The sequence below is a fragment of the Barbatula barbatula genome (assembly GCF_947034865.1).
Source record: "Barbatula barbatula genome assembly, chromosome: 6".
Classification (NCBI taxonomy): Eukaryota; Metazoa; Chordata; class Actinopteri; order Cypriniformes; family Nemacheilidae; genus Barbatula; species Barbatula barbatula.
The window spans coordinates 1274323-1297184 of NC_136765.1; the positions used below are offsets into that span (position 1 = coordinate 1274323).

The 22862-nt window shown below is 39.5% G+C and overlaps 2 protein-coding genes across 4 annotated transcripts in view; one reads left to right on the forward strand and one right to left on the reverse strand.

Annotated features, from left to right (window-relative positions):
* Positions 1-1101: 1101 nt before the first annotated feature.
* LOC306895619 (heterogeneous nuclear ribonucleoprotein Q-like) lies at positions 1102-10006 on the forward strand. Of its 3 annotated transcripts, none has more exons than XR_013786803.1 (12): positions 1102-1266; positions 2544-2703; positions 4747-4865; positions 5466-5573; positions 6116-6229; positions 6338-6514; positions 6585-6720; positions 6800-7005; positions 7115-7264; positions 7344-7465; positions 7545-8109; positions 8765-10006. XR_013786803.1 is itself a non-coding variant. In XM_079458993.1 (12 exons), the coding sequence occupies exons 2-12, from the start codon at positions 2556-2558 to the stop codon at positions 8801-8803; spliced, it is 1683 nt and encodes a 560-aa protein (XP_079315119.1). In that variant the 5' UTR covers positions 1102-1266; positions 2544-2555; the 3' UTR covers positions 8804-10006. The 3 variants fall into 3 exon arrangements, 2 of the variants coding, with proteins under 2 accessions (XP_079315119.1, XP_079315120.1); XM_079458993.1 differs by having other exon boundaries at positions 7545-7908; XM_079458994.1 differs by having other exon boundaries at positions 7545-7864.
* Positions 10007-13743: 3737 nt separating this feature from the next.
* The window catches only part of LOC306895610 (NACHT, LRR and PYD domains-containing protein 3-like), a 183581-nt gene continuing 174462 nt past the window's right edge, over positions 13744-22862 (reverse strand). Inside the window, exons 20-21 of the mRNA XM_079458980.1 lie at positions 15558-15686; positions 13744-14833 (exon numbers count right to left, since the gene is read on the reverse strand). Coding sequence (XP_079315106.1) covers positions 15641-15686 — 46 coding nt within the window. The 3' untranslated portion in view covers positions 13744-14833; positions 15558-15640. The remainder of the gene's footprint in view (positions 14834-15557; positions 15687-22862) is intronic.

The window sequence follows — 22862 nt, forward strand, 5'->3', positions numbered from 1 at the left end:
TGTATTGACATCGCTGTTATACCGCAATCTACACCACGAGCGCGTTTAAATGTATTGACATCTCTGTTATACCGCAATCTACACCACGAGCGCGTTTAAATGTATTGACATCGCTGTTATACCGTAATCTACACCACGAGCGCGTTTAAATGTATTGACATCGCTGTTATACCGTAATCTACACCACGAGCGCGTTTAAATGTATTGATATCGCTGTTATACCGTAATCTACACCACGAGCGCGTTTAAATGTATTGATATCGCTGTTATACCGTAATCTACACCACGAGCGCGTTTAAATGTATTGATATCGCTGTTATACCGTAATCTACACCACGAGCGCGTTTAAATGTATTGATATCGCTGTTATACCGTAATCTACACCACGAGCGCGTTTAAATGTATTGATATCGCTGTTATACCGTAATCTACACCACGAGCGCGTTTAAATGTATTGATATCGCTGTTATACCGTAATCTACACCACGAGCGCGTTTAAATGTATTGATATCGCTGTTATACCGTAATCTACACCACGAGCGCGTTTAAATGTATTGATATCGCTGTTATACCGTAATCTACACCACGAGCGCGTTTAAATGTATTGATATCGCTGTTATACCGTAATCTACACCACGAGCGCGTTTAAATGTATTGATATCGCCGTTATACCGTAATCTACACCACGAGCGCGTTTAAATGTATTGACATCGCCGTAATACCGTAATCTACACCACGAGCGCGTTTAAATGTATTGATATCGCCGTTATACCGTAATCTACACCACGAGCGCGTTTAAATGTATTGACATCGCTGTTATACCGTAATCTACACCACGAGCGCGTTTAAATGTATTGATATCGCTGTTATACCGTAATCTACACCACGAGCGCGTTTAAATGTATTGATATCGCTGTTATACCGTAATCTACACCACGAGCGCGTTTAAATGTATTGATATCGCTGTTATACATTAATCTTATTGATATCACTGTTATATTGTGCGATATTCCGCATCCACCCGCGACAACTTCAACAGCTTGATGCCGGCATGACGTCACGCGACCCCTCCAATGACCGCGTGAGAAACCCCGTACAACCGGAAGCGGAAAAAACTCTCGCGGCATGAGTTTCGCCGCCATTTTGCATCAGCGCTGTAGACGGGAGTGAGACCGCAGAAACGGCGGGGATCTGGCCACTTTATTTCTCTCTCAACACGTTTCCCTTTGGATTTATTCCACCCTAACCCGAGATAAAAACTGACAGGTATGAGAACCCTCTCTTACGCTTTCGTTAACTCCCGCCTCTTCGGGTTTCAAACAAAAGTGTGGAGGGATCGCGCGCGCCTCACGCCGGCTCCCCGCACGCGGCTCGACTCGAAACGCGCACCCGGGACTCTCTAACGCGTTTATTCGTCGTTTACTCTCGCTAGTCCGCGTTCTGTGCACTTACCGGTGAAAAGTGTTGATGTGGGGCGCTGATGTGTTGGCTGGACAAACGCAACGGATCCGTCTCCCCTCAGCACTAATACACTCTCGCGCACGCTATTAAACAAACAAACTTAACACCACAAACGCGCGAGATTGGAAACTTACGGCAAAAGTGCTGGTTTGTCCCGGTCTGGGGTGGATAGTGAAGCCGGTCTGCTCTAAACATTCATCCGAGGGGATGGAAACGGGATTTATTACAGCTCGGGAGTGTCCACGTAGCTCGTGTGTTGTGGCCTAGTGTGTGTGCCCTTGTCACACTGACATAACAAAGAGACACAACCCATAATATTAAACCATAACGTCATAGCTGCACGACACGAAGTGCTGTTATTCAGACTAATAACTTACGTTTGAAAACAAAATCAAGTATTTTGGGAATGCACAGGTGTTTTGTGAAAACCGGTCAGAAAACAAAGGGTTCAAGTCCTAAATGGGAATATGCTGTAAAGTTGCTATTTCCGAGAGGTTTGTGAAATGAGGGATTTAAGACACGGATTGTTTTCATATAAAACTCGGTTTTTATGTGATATAAACTGCACATGCTCGTCAGTATAAATGGGGAGCAGCGCGCATGCGCGTGTGTAGCGCGGCCTGAGGAACACGTGGACTACACGTTAGCCGATGTACAGTAATAAAAGACCAATTGCGTCTCAAATGTTTTGTGTTATTGTATATTGTTTATGGCCACAGCCATTCATTGCATTTCTCTTCACTGCCGTGCTAATGGTATCTTATCACCCATAACTGTCACTGTGCATGACACAATGGCCCTCTTGACAGGAATTATTCTTATTAATAACCTGACATGTTTTAGTATATGTGGGTTTTGAGAAATGTCATATATTTTCCTGCATTAAGTATTAATGTGATTTATGTCCTGTAATGTGAATGTTCAAAAGGTCCCCCACATAAATAGTCCTGACGTGTGATATCCCACACTTCCTAAAGTACAAGTATTCCATACACACTCGATGAATGTAATGCATGCATAGGCTGTTATACATCTTTTGCTATTGTTTAACATTGTTGTTTTGTATTAATTTAACTTCACAGATTTACGGAGACATGGCCACAGAGCATATAAATGGGAACGGTACGGATGAACCGGTGGAGCCTTCACCTGCTCCCGCCCATTCAGAGCATTTCCAGCTGTTATTAGACGCGGGCTTACCCAGAAAAGTCGCTGTTAAACTAGATGAAATTTACATGGCAGGTAAGAATATTTCTTTGGGATGTTGTGTAGCGTCTGCACTATGTTTTGTGTTGAGATCAAATGTTTATTTGCTGTGTTTTGACATCAGTCTGAGTAACAGTACTATTATTTATTAGGTTGTGTTTTCAGAAGATGTGCCTCTCCATGTTTTTAAGCTTAAGGGTGTTCATTTTTTTATCCAAAATGACCTGCAGTTCATTCGAGGTACATATTGACTTTGAACCCATGACCTTGATATTGCGAGCCTCAAGCTCTACAAAAACTGGGTATTGATTTATGTTAACCGTTTTTTAATGGCTATGAATTGCCTGTGAATCTGTGAAGAACATTTTCTTTTGAATGTATGTTTAGAAAGAATGACAGAGGAAACACAATTATTTGCAATAGTGATGTTTTAACTGTGTAGTGATGTCAAAAGTATGTGGTCGATCGTAAAATGTAAATGTCTTTCTGTAGTACAGTAGGACTGAATTCTGTCAAACTGACCGACAGCTTCTTTTAAACTCAGTGTGAGCATTCTTTGTGTAACACTCTTGATTTGTGATTTGTGCTCATGATTTTGCGAAAGTGTATGACTGTATGTTAAAATGTAAAAAAAAAATCAAAACCAAGGGATAATTCGCCCCAAAATGATTTACTCACCTTGGAGTTGTTCCAAATCTGTTTGTTTCTTTGTTCTGATAAACACAGATATTTGGAAGAAGGCTTATAATGATAGTCAAAAGTCCCCCAGAACTGTTTGCTTTCCTTCATTCTTCAAAATGTCCTTTGTGTTCAACAGGAGAAAATGCTAAAGTATTTTTTTCTACTATGGTAGTCAAAATCTGTCTTGCCATGAGCATTCTTCCAAATATCTTGCTTTGTGTTCATCAGAACAAACACATTTATACAAAGACTTTTAGTTGAAGTATCTCTTAAGAGCCAATTTTTAGAAATGGAGATTTTAACATCATCTCAAAGCCGAATAAAAACCTTTCCATTGCACAATATTTGATACAACCATTTAAAAAATCTGACGGTCCAAAAAAATCAAAACATTAAGAAAATGGTCTTTAAAGTTGTCTATCAGAGGTACTGTTGCTGGATATGTAAACACTGCATAAAGTTTTGTCAACTGAACTGACAGGCAGTAATTGCACAAAAATATGCTTTTTATTGACAGGCTTGGCTTTTACTAAAGAGTTGTTGTTGTTTTCTTTATGTGCATTTTGCATAGTTCTGGTGTGAGCAGAGGTGGTGATCTTATCACTCTGTCAATCCATCTTCCTCCACTGACCGAACCCGTTTAAACTACATAAACACATCATGTCTTATACCTGTGTACATTACATTGCACATATGTAAGAGACGGAGGATCTGTTTCTGAAGAAGTTTTCCTTTGAATGTATTTAAATAACATAATGGGGACTATACTTGTGGTGCAGTCCGCTGCTGTTCAACAGATCCCTCTCAACTCCCTTGCTGGCAGCTGCGTAAACACTAGTACGTGAGGCGCTGTGGACGCGAATGACGCGCACGCAAATGTCGAAACCATCCATCTAGTGTGAGTTTACATAGAGGAAAGGTGGGAAGTAGCGCTGCAGGATGGAATATCATTTTTATCTTTATGAACTCACTGTAACTCTGTAGACCACTTTGACCGTTTTAACAAATGTTCGCGTGCTTACGATGTAGAGTCACATATGTGTTCAGTTATATCTGAAGTGACTAAACAGGTGGGAACTATTTAATGTGTCGTTCATATCTTATGGCTGGATAACCTTAGTACTTTATTCATCTTGAATAGTTCCATATTGAATATTGAAATAAATATTTTTTCTTTTGTAGTGCTGAGATTGTTTTTAAGATCTAAGACACTTCACTGGTTTTTGGACGGCCAATTAATGTGTAACATAACTGCACTGTGTTAATAAAAGACCGACGCTCAAGTCTCAACATTTCTGTGTCGTCAAAATGTTTCTGACATCATTGATTGTGGTCCAGGGATGATTTTAGTAGGATATTTAGTATTGTTATGATGTATAAACTCATTGTTTTGTGCAGGTTTGGTGTCACACAACGATCTGGACGATCGGGCGATTGAAGCTCTGAAAGAGTTTAATGAAGAAGGCGCGCTGCAGGTTCTCCTGCAGTTTAAAGACAGCGACCTGTCACATGTTCAGGTGTGTTTGACAATCTCTACTTGCACAGAGGCAAAGACTGAATGTTCTGTTCAATCATTTGATTTGTGGACAGTTTTATACTTGTCTCTTATTGTTGAATTCATTTGCTGAACAGTTGAGAGCATGTACGTTTTTTACAGATCAGGTATTTAAAGGGACAGTTCACCCCAAAAATGAGCATTCTGTCATCCTTTACTCGCCCTCAAGTTGTTCCAAACCTGTATCAATTTCTTTGTGTTTGCTGAACACAAACGAAGACATTTTGGAAGTGTCAGTTAAACAGATCTCTTCCCATATTTACTGCCATAAAATATTTCCTATGGGAGTAAATTGAGGCAGAGATCTGTTTGATTACTGACATTCTTCCAAATATCGTCCTTTGTGTTCAGCGGAACAAAGAAATGGATTCAGGTTTGGAACAATTTGATTGAGAGTAAATAAAAACAGAATTTATTTTTGGGTGAACATTCATTGAAGTATCCCTTTAATGCTGGACGGGACATACGCATAATGTAAAAAATGGGTTCAAGATTACATAAGTGAATTTTACTGTTGGTTTTCTTCTTGAGTACGTCTCACCTCTGTCTCTGTTCTGAACAGAATAAAAGTGCCTTTCTGTGTGGAGTGATGAAGACATACAGACAGAGAGAGAAACAGGGCACCAAAGTGTCAGATTCCAATAAAGGACCTGATGAGGCCAAAATCAAAGTAAGTCTGTCTTTTAACGATGCTGACCATTTTAATCAGTTTATCATTTCTGTCTGTCATTCACTCCATCTGTCCTTCTGTATGCTCATTCGGAATTTAAAATTTGCACAATGTATTTTGCACAAAATGAACTTACTAGTTTGCTTAAAGTGCACCAAAGTAGTAAAAACCAGAATTGAATATTTCTCCTCTACTAGCAGCTAGATCATGGTTTCATAAAATAATGTTTTTGCATTATAGAGCTTTATTTATGATGAATCACTTCATTGTTTTCCTTAATTTTTTGATTCGCTTTGGATGAAAGCTTCTGCTTAAATGGCTAAATGGAGAGCTGAGTAAAAAGTTCAGTTTTCTAGCCTGACAATTAAAAGGTTATTGCAGACGATTTGTTTCATTTTGTTGGTATACAATTAAAACAAGCAATCGTGCAGTTTGTTCACATTTATGATTGTTGAAGTTGTGCTAATGTTTTCTAGAGATGAAATGTTATGAAAGGGTTTTTCTTTTTAAAAGATGCTCACTTTTTTAACTTATGACACCAGGCGTTGCTTGAGAGAACAGGCTATACACTTGATGTGACGACAGGTCAGCGGAAGTATGGTGGACCGCCTCCAGGATCATCACACGCTGGAGTTCAGCCCACTGTCGGCACTGAGGTTAGTGCTTCAGAAAATACACACCCCTCGACATTTCATTAAGGGTCTTATTGGCTTTTTTGCTGCGATTCGCTAATAAAATCAGTTTCTTGTGGTTCACATTGACAGATATTTGTAGGAAAGATCCCGAGAGATCTCTTTGAAGACGAGCTGGTTCCTCTCTTTGAGAAAGCCGGACCCATCTGGGACCTGCGTCTGATGATGGACCCCCTCAGCGGGCTGAACAGAGGATACGCTTTTGTCACATTTTGCACTAAAGAAGCCGCGCAGGAGGCCGTCAAACTCGTAAGTGAGGGTCTCTCAGTGTACGGGAAATAAAAGAAATTCAGTCTGTGATTTGGATTGTTTCTTGCAGTGTAACAACAATGAGATTCGGCCCGGTAAACACATCGGTGTTTGCATCTCTGTTGCCAATAATCGCCTGTTTGTGGGCTCCATTCCCAAGAGCAAAACTAAAGAGCAGATAGTGGAAGAGTTTGCCAAAGTTACCGGTAAGTGTCTTTGTTAGAGGATGAAATCCTGGCTAAACTTAGTTTGTTCAGTGAATAACAGTGTGCTCTATCTCCACAGAGGGTTTGAATGATGTCATCCTGTATCATCAGCCCGATGACAAGAAGAAGAATCGAGGCTTCTGCTTCTTAGAGTATGAAGATCACAAAACAGCCGCCCAGGCACGCCGTCGCTTAATGAGTGGCAAGGTGAAGGTCTGGGGGAACGTAGTGACTGTTGAGTGGGCCGACCCTATCGAAGACCCTGATCCTGAGGTCATGGCAAAGGTAACATGATGCTTGAATTCACCAGTAACATTTGTGTCCCGGAAGATTCAAAACCCTTGCATTGCGTACGGTCCAATAATTATATTCATGGTTTGTGTTATATTTTTAGGTGAAAGTCCTTTTTGTAAGAAACCTGGCGAGCACAGTAACAGAAGAACATCTGGAGAAAACGTTCTGTCCATTTGGCAAACTGGAGAGGGTTAAGAAGCTCAAAGATTACGCCTTTATTCATTTCGAGGAGCGTGACAGTGCGGTTAAGGTGACTGTCTCATCTCTGCTCTGAGGATGTTGTTGCTGTTTGATGCACGCTTTTAATCAAACTTGTGGTTTTCAAATAGGCTTTAGCTGAAATGCACGGGAAGGATCTGGAAGGAGAACAAATCGAAATAGTCTTTGCTAAGCCACCTGATCAGAAGAGGAAAGAACGGAAGGCCCAGAGACAAGCTGCTAAAACTCAAATGTAAGACCCTTCCAGGTTTTTTTACCTGAAACAGAATGGTGTTTCTGTCTTTATGTCTGATCACATCTGTTTCCTGCAGGTATGATGATTATTATTATTACGGGCCGCCACAAGTGCAGCCTTCATCACGAGGCAGAGGACGAGGTGTGAGAGCATCTTATTCCTACCCTAACGACTATTACAGCTACAGGGATTATTACGACTACTACGGCTACGACTATCACAACTACAGAGGAGGCTACGAAGATCCATACTACGGCTATGAAGACTTTCAAGCTCACTTTAGAGGAACGGGCAGCAGAGGAGCTCGCGGGCCCACGCTGTCTAGGGGCCGGGGCTCCGGCATGGCGAGGGGACGGGCTGGATTCTCTCAGCGTGGTGGTCCGGGATCCGGACGAGGTGGGCGTGGCTCTAGAGGTGGCATCCAGCAGCGATGTCGAGTGGTACGTGATGTGTGGGTGGAGCATTCTTGGAGTGTTGGCAGGAGGTTTTAGACTCTGTAGGCTTAGATCCTCAGCTTCTTAAAAAAACAAAACAAAATTCTTTCCCCTTTATCTCTCAACATACATGTTCTGGCGTTTTGTTTTTCCCTTTTTCACATTGCTTACGTATGCAAGGCACCATGCGAGCGAAACGGACCAAAGGTTTGCACTTTTCTTTCATTCGTCACAGTCTCGTTCATTTTGTCCTTCCTGACTGAATAAGACTCTCTAAGACAAAACTGTCATTTGTACTGTGAATCTTAGAAATCTTGAGACGTTTGACAATGAATTGATTCACGTGGCTGTTTGAATCACTTTAAATTGATTTACGGAAGTTCATGTCATCTGGAGTGCCTGTTCACTCCAGATGTAAACTAATCTCAGTCCTGTACAGCAGATGGAGCTGATCAACCAGAAGCTCCTCTTTGAACACTCACCTGTCACATACATCAGTAACACGGACTGCTCAATGTCAATAACACAATCAAAATGACATGAGAACCCATACACGTTCATGATTTGAAAAATGTTTTCAATTGCTAATTCTAGGACTATTACACATTTATTGATGTGCTATAGGGGTCAATGTAAATGTATCATTAATATGAATTTATATCGACCTAGCAAATGTAAGTGTTATTGAAGAAAATGGGACTGCAAACCCTAAATATTGTGCTAAAGGTCTGTGCTTATAATGGTAATGTTTCTCTATAAAAATTAACTTAACCGTAATCAGATTTTTTAGGATTCTAATCTCATGTTGTTGAAGATTCTGTCTAATTCTTCATCTGCTAACATGTGTGTTTTGTTTTGGCAGGGGAAAGGGGTCGAGGCTGGTCCTGACCAGGTAGTATGAAGACTGACTTGTTGTATGGGGTTACACCGGACTCTACAGTGTTTATAAGGTTAAAGTCGTCTCAATGGTCCAATGATATTCCAGCCTTTATTCAAGCATATCTCCTATATACTGCCACTTCTGACGATGCAGAAAAACTCAACAGTCACCAACTTGGACTTGCAGTTTTTACACAAGGAGTGTGTCCATGCCCACATTTTGGAAATTGAAGTTCAGATTCTCAAGACTCCCATAACGTCGAATGTGTTGCACTTTTATTTGGACCTTTTTTTGTTTTGTTTTCTCTCCTGGGTTTGAAGTGGCTCGGAGGAGCGTGATGATGCTGATGTATAGTTTTTCGTGAGAATATCTTTGTTAACCTTAAACGTTTGGCTAGAGACCTTCTGCAGGTTTTGGTGTAACCACCTGACGTGGGAAAGTCAGGCATTCCAGAGCGCGGTTCTTTGAGAACTTGTCTTTTAAGGGTCGGTTAACTACCTCAAGTAGAGAGGAATCAACTACCCTGCCTGTACTGTAAATAGAGACGCTTAAAGCATAGGAGCAGGGCTTGTTTCTTATGAAATATGCACGAGGGCAGCGGCACTTCATGTAATATAGTCGATCCTCTGCTGCTCCACAATTGCAGTCAACAGTCAAACTGGACATGCATGTGAATCTCATGTGATGAGCCGAAACAAACCCTGCTCTTATTCAACTCTTTTTAACTGAATTAGCCGCCTCAGGCGCTTTTTCAGATTCTGTAGTTACTGGGTGTATGATAGTTTGGAATAAAATGTTACTTTTCTATTGGCTTAACATCACAAACGCAGCCGCTGCGTATCTCGAGCCTCGCAGTGTCCGTTTTTCTATGGAACCGGTTCAGCTTTCTGAAGAACAGTATAGGATTATGTAGGTTTTTTTAATCAATCATGAATTTCGTTGGCCAGCAGATAAACTTTGTAGAAAAAGGGACACTGCGGCCTGGGTTTATATTTCATATATATATATATATAGGCAGCAGGTGAGCGATCCAGTGACCCGGTTTTGTACACAGTTAACTCCCTCTCAATGAAGCCGTAACATTGCAACCTTTTGAAAAGATGTGAGCAGTTTTAATCGATTGTTGGTGGCCAACAATGTTTTTGCATTCCAGCAAATAAATTGTTTTATACTGTAAAATGAGGTGAGTGTAACTTATTTTTGTAATAAAGGTTTTGAATTCTATCTTAAGTGTTTGTATTGTCTTCATCTCGTCCATATATACACAGATGCCCTGTGTAGTACAGTAGTTTTAGTTAACACTGTTATCAGGCAAGTGTTATAAGATCATGGAAGAGGACGCAGCTGGATGTGCTCTGTGATATCAGCTGTTGTCACTGTTATTGGTTTTGAGTTTTAGAACTTTTGAACGTCCTTGTCAAAGCTCAACTTTGTGTAATAAAAATATCACACGTTTAAAGTAAAGTATAAAGCTTATTTGAAATAATTACTTGCTCTATAAGAGATGTGATTGTAAGCGTAGGCTGCAGTAATGGACGACACACAAAAAAGTACTCATAAGAGTTTATATTCAATAAATGAACAAGAAATTTAACAAATTACAAATAATTCAACAAAGAAATAATTGACCGTTAATCAAATTTAACAAAATAATTCACCAAATAGTAAAATAATAATTTAAACTAATAGACCAATTAACAAATAATTCATTAAAAAAATTCAAATTATTTTACAAATTATTTTACAAATAATTAAATCTATGAATATATTTTAGTAACTGAATTTTGAATAAACTGAATCATTAAATCACATCAATATCTACATTTCTGAATTTGTGAACCATTCCATTAGTTTTAATATCCACACACCACAGCTCAACTGCTTTTACAATCAAGGGTAAGGTGTCTTGCTCAAGTGCCCTTCAGTCATGACCTGCTGGTACTGCGATTAGAACCAGCAACCTTCTGATCACAAGCCCAACACTAACCACCAGACCCCAGCTGACCAAAAATGAGCATATACTGTGTGTTGAGAGCATTCACTCAACGTTATGTTACTCAAATACTTTTGCTTCTGAACACACTAAACATCACACACTGAGCCGTCTGAGATATCTGTGTTAGCTGCAAGTAAAAGTCTTCCATACTTACAGATATGTACTGTAGAAGTACAGTATTATTACAATTATTCTCGCTGTAAATTCTGTAGTTTAATTATTCTGTACTTTGCGGGTCGTAGTCTAAAGCGTTACCGGGATGTGCAATCCATATTAAAAGCAGTGATCGGGTTTGAACTTGAGAAGCTGATTGTCACTGTGAAATTCTTCAGTATAGTGTGGACCAGACCCCTTCATATTCAAAGAGGGAGATGATGTGATATTGTGATCCTCTGTGTTTGAAACCAGTTGGGTTTCTGACAAACTGTCATCTATCCTCATTGCTTTAAGGCAGAAGTAGTCTGCGCTCTGCCCGCATGGCATAAGTTTCGTCATCAGGAGGTTCTGCGGTCAAAAGTATAACTGCAGTACAGAGTCCCTGAAGTGCAGTGTATGCCATACAGGTTATTATTATACTGAATCTTGTTAGTAATGACTCATCTGATGTAAATGTGATGCAGAAAGAGGAGAGCAGTTCCAGAGATGGACCTCATAATAAAATTCCCTCTTTGATATAAATCAGGATCACTGGGGAGTCTACGCCATGTAAAACAAAGTGAACTATCCGTACTTGATACACCGAAGTGTAGCGTTTCCGTACTTGATACACTATTATCTCCACTCTTTCCAGTGAAGAAGTAAAGGTTAAAACATCCACACAGGCCAACTGCAAATGATCTGATTTCAGCAGTGTACCTGAGGCACTTATATTACATTCCAACAGATATGAACCGTCCAAAATCATTATCGAATGACTTAAGTTTCTTTGGGACTGGGATGACCACAAAGATTCTTGGTGGATCTTGTGAACAACAACAGAAAGCAGCCAAAGACAGACCTTGAATCTCTTTCAATCTTATTTTGGAGTATTAAACACACACTTACTGTACATGTCTCGTGCTTGTGTTGATTATAGAAATAAATCTGCTTTTTATTCTCTTTGAGACTAAATGTAGATTATTTAAAAGACCTGTGTTTGTCTTACTATGTGCGTTCATGTGAATAATCTCTGTAGAAATGAGTTTGAGTGTGAACACACATTATTCTGAAGGGCAGATGGTAAGTACTGATGCTGTAATGCTCATGAGGAAGATCACTGCAGATCCCACAGACAGTATGAACACAACACATCAATGTCATGTTGACACTTTGGTTCTGTATGAGCTTTGATTTTTTTATGGTTGGGCAGAAAAACTTTCATCTTTTCATTAGCATTCCTTTAAACATCTTCTGTAACCTATAATCCCCACAACAATCAATAACAATTGAATCATTTTAAAACTTGTAATGGTTTCTGGACGTTCTTGCTTGACCTGCTACTTACTAAAGACAGCTGTGAGCTTATTTGATGTCTTTCTTCACTGACTTCAGATAGTCAGACTTCATAGACAGTCTAAAGACCCTGCCACAGAACTTTATTCAAGTAGGATTTGTACAGCTTATTTTTATTTATCAAATCATTTCAAACTGTCATGTTTGGCAGCAATGTCACATTATGCTTTTTGTCAATTATTTCAGGGTTTTATAGAATAAATAGTTTTTCATGTTGCTGACACATAACATATTTAAGTGTAGAGGTTGTTGTTAAACATCTATGACCCTGTCTGTTAAAATCCATGCTTAAGTTTCTATAATTTAATTCCTTGAAACGGAGCCTCAATGTTTTAACCTTTAATTCATTATTGCAATTGAAATGGTCTTGTCAGGACCGGGACGTGTTGAAGGAAGCTCTAGGCCATGAGAAATGAGTAATTGAACTCTGTGTTTCTGAAAAAATACAAAGAATTACTGGCTTCATCACAGAAGCCCATAAATAATAGTTCCAACCAATCTGGTAAGCATCTTTGGGATAAATCCCAGAAGGCAATCCAAAAACATAAATACATTTACATTTAGTCATTTGGTGTATGATTTTATCCAAAGCGATTTACAGAGAGATAAATGAAAATAAGAATAAAAGTTTAGCCAAAACTCTGCGAAACCATAAGAACACCAATGTTTTTACAAACTCCTGTTGGCAGAGTCTCTATTGGGTGTTTGTCCCATTTGGTGAACCCTTGGTTGGTGAGACGGCCCCAAACCTCACATCTTCACAGCGCCATTGGCTTTCCTGTATCTCAGTGGTAAGATCATTGTGTTATCAACTCAAGTCTGTGTATCTCATCTCAGGGGATTGTTAAACCTGTGTATAAATGTAAAGGATAATGCAATGTAAGTGTCTTTGGATAAAAGCATCTGCCAAATGCTGTAATGTAAATGTAATTGATTGCATTATTTTCAGCCAGATTCCAGTTGGGATGTCAATTTTGATATTCTTTGTGACACAAAAGGCTTGTTGTGCTTCGTCTCTCGTGCTTGTTTAAAATTCCAGTGTTACTTATGTTTATGTGTGTAGTTCTGGGTTTGTTCTAAGGGCGTGTTGTTTAGTTTTAAATTATGATGTTGGTTTTGGCGACTGGGCCTTCTTTGGAATATCATGATTTTAGATGTTTTTTGATTAATTGATAAACTAGCCAGTTTAATCATTTTTATTGAGTGGGTGTTGGACTGTTTAGTGTTTGTATGTGTGTGTCATTGTGCACATGTGTGTTTTTCTGCCCGTTTTATACCTTATCCTATGCATTTCTCGTTCATGTTCTCTGGGGACGTGTGTCTCACACCATCATTTTTGTGTGTCTGCATCAATTATTGTATTTAATTTACAAATAAAAACATGTTCTGTGTTCGGCTTTTTCCCATTCATTTCCTATTGCTGGTCATTTTTGACCACACATGCAGTCATTGATTTTTTATATTTCATTTTTATTCCAAAAGCAAAAGAGCCAAACAGCATAGCAGGGTTAAAAGAATGAACATAGTCAACTTCCTTTGACTTTCTCCTTTCATGATGATTTCATTTTGGTTAAACGGTCCATTTCCACTGTTAATGAACTCCGTATCATTAAGAACTGGACACATGATGATATCATGTGAATCTCAACAACACATAGCAAACAGTGACACTAAAGCACAAATTGTATCAAATGCACACAAGTATCTACATTATATTATATGTTCTGTATCAAAAGTAATATATGTGTGTTTTTCTTCAAATAAATGAAACCTGCATCTTACAGACATGTAAATACACAGACTAGAACTATATATATTGTTTACATCAGTCATATTGTTCTGGTGCTCTGCCCAGTGTCTGCTTGATCTGTAGGGACAAAAGAAAACAAATGGATCTGTATATATCATACCAATCACCAACATGTTCTTAAATCACATGTTATATCTCAGAAAATAAATGTAAAACTGTATGCATCACCAATATGCCAGAAAAATTAGCCTTACAAGAACAAGTTTATGCAAGAGTGGTATTAATATCCGTTGTAAACAGAATAAAGAATAAGGAAGTAAACCTTTAGTCTACTCAGACATATATTTAAAATCACACTTAAGTACTTAAGTACACTACTTGACACATACTGACAGAAAGTCATTTTGGCCTTTGTGATTCTTTGCATATAAGTGTATATATGATCAAATATTGAGTAATGTTTGCTCTTCTAGTTTTGTGTCCATCCTGTTATTAAAGTGTTTTTTTAACTATCCACTTTAACACATCCCAGTTTTAGTGTTCATTGTGTGTGGCATTTTAAATTCATTTCACAGACAGTTTATCAGAGTAAACAGTGAAATCTAGCCATTTTAAAGAAAAACACATTATGTGAAATTATTTATATAACGACAAGCTGTCACAAAGATGGAAAAGACTAAATGTAATTTCGGTTATAAAGTGTGTTGGAGGCATTAAGCATATATAGTGGTACTCTGGTCTCATCTTCACTCTCATCCTGAGCATCTTCTTCAGGAGCATCATCAGTGTGATGGGTCTAATGCTGTCACTGTTCCTGGAACAGAGTATTTCATGTTAAATCAGTTTTGATTTGGTGTTATATTGTTCCAGTTATTATCATGATGCCATAAAGTTATGATCAAGTTTGTGGATATTAATATTTTGATGCAAGAGCCACATAATGTTTGGTTACTTTGGTGATTCGAGTACAGTAAGAATGTTTGTCACCGGCTTGGAAACAACTTGTTTATCATATGAAGAGGAGATGCAGAATGCCGAGCATCAAGCATCTATTTACACAACACCGTATCGGCACATCAGATCGCCGTTGCCTCTCTTAAACACTTTTGTTTTCACCTGCTCTCTATGGAAATACATTTGTGAAGCGTTGTCTACTTTTTTGATCTCCCGATATTCACATTGTACACGACGGCAACGCGACTTGAAGAAATCACCACACTTAAACCAGTCTACTTTTCCATAGAGCCAAACAACGCCTGTTCCAACACAACTAATCCAATCCTGCAAACTGTGTTTTTAAAGTTGTCAACCATTTGATATTTGTAAGATCTAATGTACAAATGGTATAAAATAAGGCTTGATTTATGATGTTAATCGATAAGAGTGATGATACTGTGATTACAAATCCTGCTGGTTTTATAGTTCAGAGCATATCGATCAAACGCCTCAACACACATACAGAAATAATCACACCATACATACAGAAATAATCATTCTTATTTCACTCTTTAAATGTTATTCAGTTAAAGACGCAGTACTCTTCTGAGATGAAGTGTCCTCATCTTCCTCTTCTAAAGACTGCTCATCTGATGATGATGGTTCATCCCCCAGCGTTGCAGATTTACTTCCGAGAGAAGAGCCATGAGAACCAACCTTGACTCTCTGGTCTGTAATGAGAAACAAAAACACAAGAAAACATTACAACAATAATAACACAATAAAACAAGGGGACCATTAAACTTGGATCCTAAACTCTAACACCTATTAGGTCTGCTAGGAACCCGGCCGTGTGTGTCATATATTCTTCTTGTCTTGTGTTATTGTACTGTTATTGTATCACAGCCTCCGATAACACCAGAGACACAGCCCCTCTCACCAGACACGTTATCTCTCTCCCCAGCATCTCCACTTCTGTGCTTCTCAGAGAAAATGGAAAAACTGGTGTATGCTGGAACCAAACTTGCTGGAAGCCCCCAAATATCAACCAAAAAAACGACAAGCCCCACGGCCACCAAAGCCTGCAGGCCCAGCTCGCCTTCACCCTCCTCCTGTGAGAGCTCTTCGGCCTCTACCACAACGCCAGGGCCCACACCCTCCTCCATCTCCTCGAGGTCAACCAAAAACAACTAATACCAGCTCTAAGTGATATGTGTCGGGTCCCCGCTATGATTACAGTAACTTAATCAAATGTTTACAGAACAAGCGGGAATCCAGTGTGCCTGTATCTTTTTCTATTGCTGTGCTATCACACGACAGAAAGTCTAAAGCCTTCAATAGTCGTAGATCAAACCAGACGAATCTGGTGCCAATTGCACGTCAAACCAAGATTGCTATGGGGGCAAAAAGCAAGACCGTTAAGTTAGCACTTTTAAACATCTGCTCACTTAAAAACAAATCACTTCTAGTCAACGACTTAATAACCACATACAACCTGGATTTTATGTTTCTAAATGAAACCTGGCTAGAAGACAGCTGCAGTGCAACAGTCCTAAATGAAGCATCCCCTCCTAACTTTACTTTTATAAGTGTCTGCAGATCAGTTAGGAGAGGTGGGGGAGTAGCTGCTCTTTTTAAAGATGTCTATCAATGTAAGCAAATATCATTTGGAAATTACACGTCTTTTGAATATCTGGGTATTGTGTTAAAAGGTGCTCCTCGCATTTTACTAATCACTATTTACAGGCCTCCTAAATACTCTTCATCCTTTGCTGAGGACTTTACAGAACTGTTATCAACAATTTCCTCAGAGTTTGACTGTTTCTCTATTGCCGGAGATTTTAACATTCACGTAGATAATGCAGAAAACAATATGGCAAAAGAAATCAAAACTGTCTTAAAAACATTTGACCTGACTCAGCATGTACATGGACCCACACACAATCGTGGACACACTCTAGATTTACTTATCAGTAAGGGTCTAAACATTTCATCTATTGTTATTAAGGATGTAGCACTATCTGATCATTTCTGTATTTTCTTTCATGTATTGATCTCCCCTGCCATTGAAGTTAGATCTGTGTCTGTCAAGAAGAGATGCTTAAATGAGAACACTAGTGTACTATTTATGAAGGCCATATCCTTAACACCAAGCATATCTGCTGACTCTGTTGATTCTCTCCTTGATTCTTTTAACTCGAAGGTTAAAAGTGTAATTGATGATATTGCCCCTGTGAAAATCAGGAAGAGTGGTAGACAAAAAGCACCTTGGAGAAACTCAACAGCGGTGCAAAATATGAAAAGACAATGCAGAAAAGCAGAGCGCTTGTGGCGGAAGACAAAACTTGTAGTCCATTATAACATCTACAAAGACACCATCCATGCTTTCAATATGGAACTAGGCAAAGCTAGGCAGACTTTCTTCTCAAATATTATAAATAGCAACTTAAACAACACCCGGACTCTTTTCGCTACTGTAGACAGACTGACAAACCCCCCAAGCCAGATTCCCAGTGAAATGCTCTCAGACAGCAAGTGCAGTGAGTTTGCTTCTTTCTTCTCTGATAAAATCAATAATATTAGAAAGGTGATCAGCACATCCTTGAGTAGCGCTGGGGTCAGGCAGATCACACCACAACCTGAGAAAGTAGTTACAATGTCTGATTTTGAAGAAATTGATGGCAAAAATTTGGAAGAAACCGTTCAACACCTTAAAACATCAACCTGCGCCCTTGACGCACTTCCCACATCTTTTTTCAAAAGTGTGTTAAACTGTTTAGAAGCAGATCTCCTAGATGTGGTAAATGCCTCACTTCTCTCTGGAAGTTTCCCAAACTCCCTAAAAACTGCTGTTGTCAAACCCCTCCTGAAAAAGAGCAATCTGGATAAGACCATATTAAACAACTATAGACCGATCTCAAATCTTCCCTTCATAGGTAAGATCATTGAAAAAGTTGTCTTCAACCAGCTGAACAAATTCTTAAGCTCAAACGGATACTTTAACAATTTTCAATCTGGGTTCCGCCCACATCACAGCACATAGACAGCACTCATTAAGATAGTAAACGACATTCGCTTAAGTACTGATTCAGGCAAATTATCCGTGCTGGTCCTACTCGACCTCAGTGCTGCATTTGACACGGTCGATCACAACATACTTATAGACAGGCTGGAAAACTGGGTGTGGCTTTCTGGGATAGTCCTAAAATGGTTCAGGTCATACCTAGAAGCAAGAGGTTATTATGTGAGTATAGGTGACCATAAGTCTGAGTGGACATCCATGACATGCGGAGTCCCCCAAGGCTCAATTCTTGCGCCTCTCCTATTCAACCTGTACATGCTCCCAATGAGCCAAATAATGAGAAATAACCAAATTGCTTACCACAGCTATGCAGACGACACACAGATATACTTAGCCCTATCGCCTAACGATTACAGCCCCATTGACTCCTTGCTCAAATGCATTGATGAAATAAATAGTTGGATGTGCCAAAACTTTCTTCAGTTAAACAAAGACAAAACTGAAGTCATTGCGTTTGGAAATAAAGATGAAGTTCTCAAGGTGAACGCGTACCTTCACTCTAAAGGTCAAACAACAAAAAATCAAGTCAGGAATCTCGGTGTGTCTCTAGAGTCAGACCTTAGCTTCAGTAGTCATGTCAAAGCAATAACTAATTGCAAGAATTAGCTTTGTTTCTAGTCAAGACTTAGAGAAACTAGTGCATGCTTTCATCACCAGCAGGGTGGATTATTGTAATGGACTCCTTACTGGCCTTCCCAAAAAGACCATAAGACAGATGCAGCTCATACAGAACGCTGCGGCAAGGATTCTGAGCAGAACCAGAAAATATGATCATAATCACACCAGTCCTCAGGTCTTTACACTGGCTACCAGTTACATATAGGATAGATTTTAAAGTTTTATTACTGGTATATAAATGGTTCAATGGCCTAGGACCTCAATACATTGCAGATATGCTCATTGAATACAGACCCAAAAGAACACTCAGGTCATTAGGATCGCATCAGCTAGAAATACCAAGGGTTCTCTCCAAGCAAGGAGAGTCTGCATTTAGCTATTATGCGAGCCGCAGCTGGAACCAGCTTCCAGAAGAGATCAGATGTGCTCCCACAGTAGTCACATTCAAATCCAGACTCAAAACACATCTGTTTAACTTTGCATTTGATTAATGTGCCACTGTGCCTCTGACCGTCCGACTGTTTGCGCTGTACTTTATTTTATTGATTATCTAATCTAAACTATATTTTATTTTATTTTATTAACTGGTTAATTTTTATTTTTCTTATTTCTTCTAAACTATGTTATTTTATTTTTTTATTCTTAACTGGTTACTTTTATTTTTCTTATTTCTTAACTGTTTTATCAAATGGATATTTTTAATTTCTTCTATGTAAAGCACTTTGAATTGCCATTGTGTATGAAATGTGCTATACAAATAAACTTGCCTTGCCTTGCCTTGCCTTACTGTGTGTGTTTTCCTTGCTCCAGTTTCTCTTGTGCTTTTGTGAGTCAGTGTTTGGTGTTGCCAGTGAATAGATGTTCCTTGTGTCAGCCAGTGTGTTTGTATGAGAACTCCTGCACTCAGATTCTCTCTGTCTGTCTGTCTGTCTGTCTTTCTCTCTGTCTGTCTGTGTCTGTGTCTCTGTCTCTCTGTCTGTCTGTCTGTCTGTCTGTCTGTCTGTCTTTCTCTCTGTCTGTCTGTCTGTGTCTCTGTGTCTCTGTCTTTCTCTCTGTCTGTCTGTGTCTGTCTGTGTCTCTGTCTGTCTGTCTGTGTCTCTGTCTGTGTCTGTGTCTCTCTGTCTCTCTGTGTGTCTGTGTGTCTGTGTGTCTGTCTCTCTGTCTCTCTCTGTCTCTCTCTGTCTCTCTCTGTCTCTCTCTGTGTGTCTCTGTGTGTCTCTGTGTGTCTCTGTGTGTCTCTGTGTGTCTCTGTGTGTCTCTGTGTGTCTCTGTGTGTCTCTCTCTGTCTCTCTCTGTGTGTCTCTGTGTGTCTCTGTGTGTCTCTGTGTGTCTCTGTGTGTCTCTGTGTGTCTCTCTCTGTGTGTCTCTCTCTGTGTGTCTCTCTCTGTGTGTCTCTCTCTGTGTGTCTCTCTCTGTGTGTCTCTCTCTGTGTGTCTCTCTCTGTGTGTCTCTCTCTGTGTGTCTCTCTCTGTGTGTCTCTCTCTGTGTGTCTCTCTCTGTGTGTCTCTCTCTGTGTGTCTCTCTCTGTGTGTCTCTGTCTCTCTCTGTGTGTCTCTGTCTCTCTCTGTGTGTCTCTGTGTGTCTCTGTGTGTCTCTGTGTGTCTCTGTGTGTCTCTGTGTGTCTCTGTGTGTCTCTGTGTGTCTCTGTGTGTCTGTCTCTCTCTTTCTCTCTCTGTGTGTCTTTGTGTGTCTCTCTGTGTGTCTCTGTGTGTCTCTGTGTGTCTCTGTGTGTCTCTCTCTGTGTGTCTCTGTGTGTCTCTGTGTGTCTCTGTGTGTCTCTGTGTGTCTGTGTGTCTGTGTGTGTCTGTGTGTCTCTGTGTGTCTGTCTCTCTGTCTCTCTGTCTCTCTGTCTCTCTCTGTCTCTCTCTGTGTGTCTCTGTGTGTCTCTCTCTGTCTCTGTGTCTCTCTGTGTCTCTCTGTGTCTCTCTGTGTGTCTCTGTGTGTCTCTGTGTGTCTCTGTGTGTCTCTGTGTGTCTCTGTGTGTCTCTGTGTCTCTGTGTCTCTGTCTCTCTCTGTGTCTCTGTGTCTCTCTGTGTCTCTCTGTGTCTCTCTGTGTCTCTGTGTCTCTCTGTGTCTCTCTGTGTCTCTCTGTGTCTCTGTCTCTGTGTCTCTCTCTCTCTATCTCTCTGTCTCTGTGTCTCTCTGAGTGCATGCTGGGATCGAGTGGGCAGAGTTGGTAGCGGTGTGAGTGTGGTTTCCTCGAAGTTTGTGAGTGTTTTTCAAACTTTTCAATTTTGTTTGTTTGTTTGTGTTGTGTGTTGGTTTTTGTTGTTTGGGGTGTTGTGGTGAATTGTTAGTTTAGGATCGCGGCCCTTTGAGCTGCACGTGCGGCATGGCGTTGCCGGCGTCATCAGGTTTAGCTTTTGATAAGCTGAGCAGACAGCATGGTGTTAAAGTGAAAACTGATACGAAATGCTCTGTGGAACAATGTATTTTAGCGGTAGCAAATTAGATAGGAATCATAAAGAACCTCATATGCCCTCACAGAGAGCAATGGTCAAGCTTGCCAATGTACACGATTTGTGTGATATTTGGAGAGTTTTTAATGGAAATACAAAACAGTATACATGGGCGCAGACTAGAGAAAACTTTGTTTCAATGGCTCGGCTAGACAGATTTTATTGTTTTAAACATCAATTGAGTATTGGTAAGAATTGTGAAATAACACCTGTTAGTTTTACTGATCATTCCATTGTGGTTTTTGATTGTTTTATTGTTAATATAAGGTCACAAAGTGCTTACTGGCATTTTAATGTTACACTTCTTGAGGATCAATTTTTTAAAGATGTGTTTTGTGATTTTTGGAAATCTTTTAAGGACATGAAGAGTTTTTATAGCACATTTCAACAATGGTGGGACTGTGGAAAAGTTAAAATACAGCAACTGTACCAGCAATATACTTTCAATGTTTCCCGGGACATTGCTAGATCATTAAAAGAACTACAGACTGAAATTGTTAAATTGCAAAATTTGACGGAGTCTACAGGAAATCAGAGTTCGAAGGAAGCTCTTAAAACCAAAAAAGGGCAATGGATGAGCTGTTAGGGTTGCAAGCACAAGGAGCATTGGTTCGCTCACGCTTCCAAAATATAGTACAGATGGATTCCCCAACTAAGTTTTTCTTTAGCTTGGAGAAAAAGGGTGGCCAAAGTCGGTATATTCATACACTTTTGTCAGCTAATGGAAGAGAGCTCACTGATTTGAGTGACATAAGAAATAGGGCTAGACTGTTTTACACTGATCTGTATAAAACACAGGGGGGTGGAAGATCTAGAAAAAACATTTCTTGAAGATCTACCTAAAGTTTCAAAAGGTGCTAATAATAAGTTAAAGAAACCTGTATCTAAAGGTGAACTTTATGAAGCTTTAATGAGCATGGAAAATGGTAAAGTACCTGGGATGGATGGTCTCCCTGTGGAGTTTTATAAGAAATTCTGGGATGTTTTAGGAGATGATCTGTTGGCAGTTTTTAATAACAGTCTAGCTGAAGGGGTTTTGCCAATAAGCTGCAGGAGAGCTGTTATTACTCTTTTACCAAAAAAGGGGGATTTAAGAGATATAAAAAATTGGCGTCCTGTTTCACTATTGTGTTCTGATTTTAAGATCCTTTCAAAAACGTTGGCTAAGAGGGTCAGAGAAGCAATTGGGGAAGTTATCCATATTGATCAGACATACTGTATACCAAACAGATCAATATTGGATAACGTGTACTTGATTAAGAACATTTAAGATGTTTCCAGTCTCTTGGAGATGAATACTGGTTTAATTTCATAAGACCAGGAAAAAGCATTTGACAGAGTGGAACATCTGTATCTTTGGAAGATGCTGGAGGGGTTTGGGCTTGATAGTACTTTTATTAATATGATTAAAGTTTTGTACCGGGACATTGAAAGTGTTTTAAAAGTTAATGGTGGTTTAAGTGCACCTTTTAAAATTTCACGTGGAATTAGGCAGGGCTGTGCCTTGTCAGGTATGTTGTATGCTCTGTCTATTGAACCTTTGTTAATCAGAATCAGAAATATGATTGAAGGGTGGAAACTACCTTCGTATGAAATGCCTTTTAAATTGTCTGCTTATGCTGATGATATTGTTGTTTTAATACACGGTCAAAAAGATTTAAATGTGTTACAGTCCATTATTAAGGATTTTAGTTTGATTTCTTCTGCAAAGGTAAACTGGACAAAAAGTGAAGCAGTCGCTTTTGGAA

What these genes read in the sequence shown, in the direction of transcription:
- LOC306895619 (XM_079458993.1), top strand. Translation starts at nt 2,556, where the DNA reads ATGGCCACAGAGCATATAAATGGGAACGGTACGGATGAACCGGTGGAG. An exon ending in GCGACCTGTCACATGTTCAG is followed by an intron (nt 4,866 to 5,465) that starts GTGTGTTTGACA and finishes TGTTCTGAACAG; the next exon opens with AATAAAAGTGCCTTTCTGTG. An exon ending in CGCAGGAGGCCGTCAAACTC is followed by an intron (nt 6,515 to 6,584) that starts GTAAGTGAGGGT and finishes TGTTTCTTGCAG; the next exon opens with TGTAACAACAATGAGATTCG.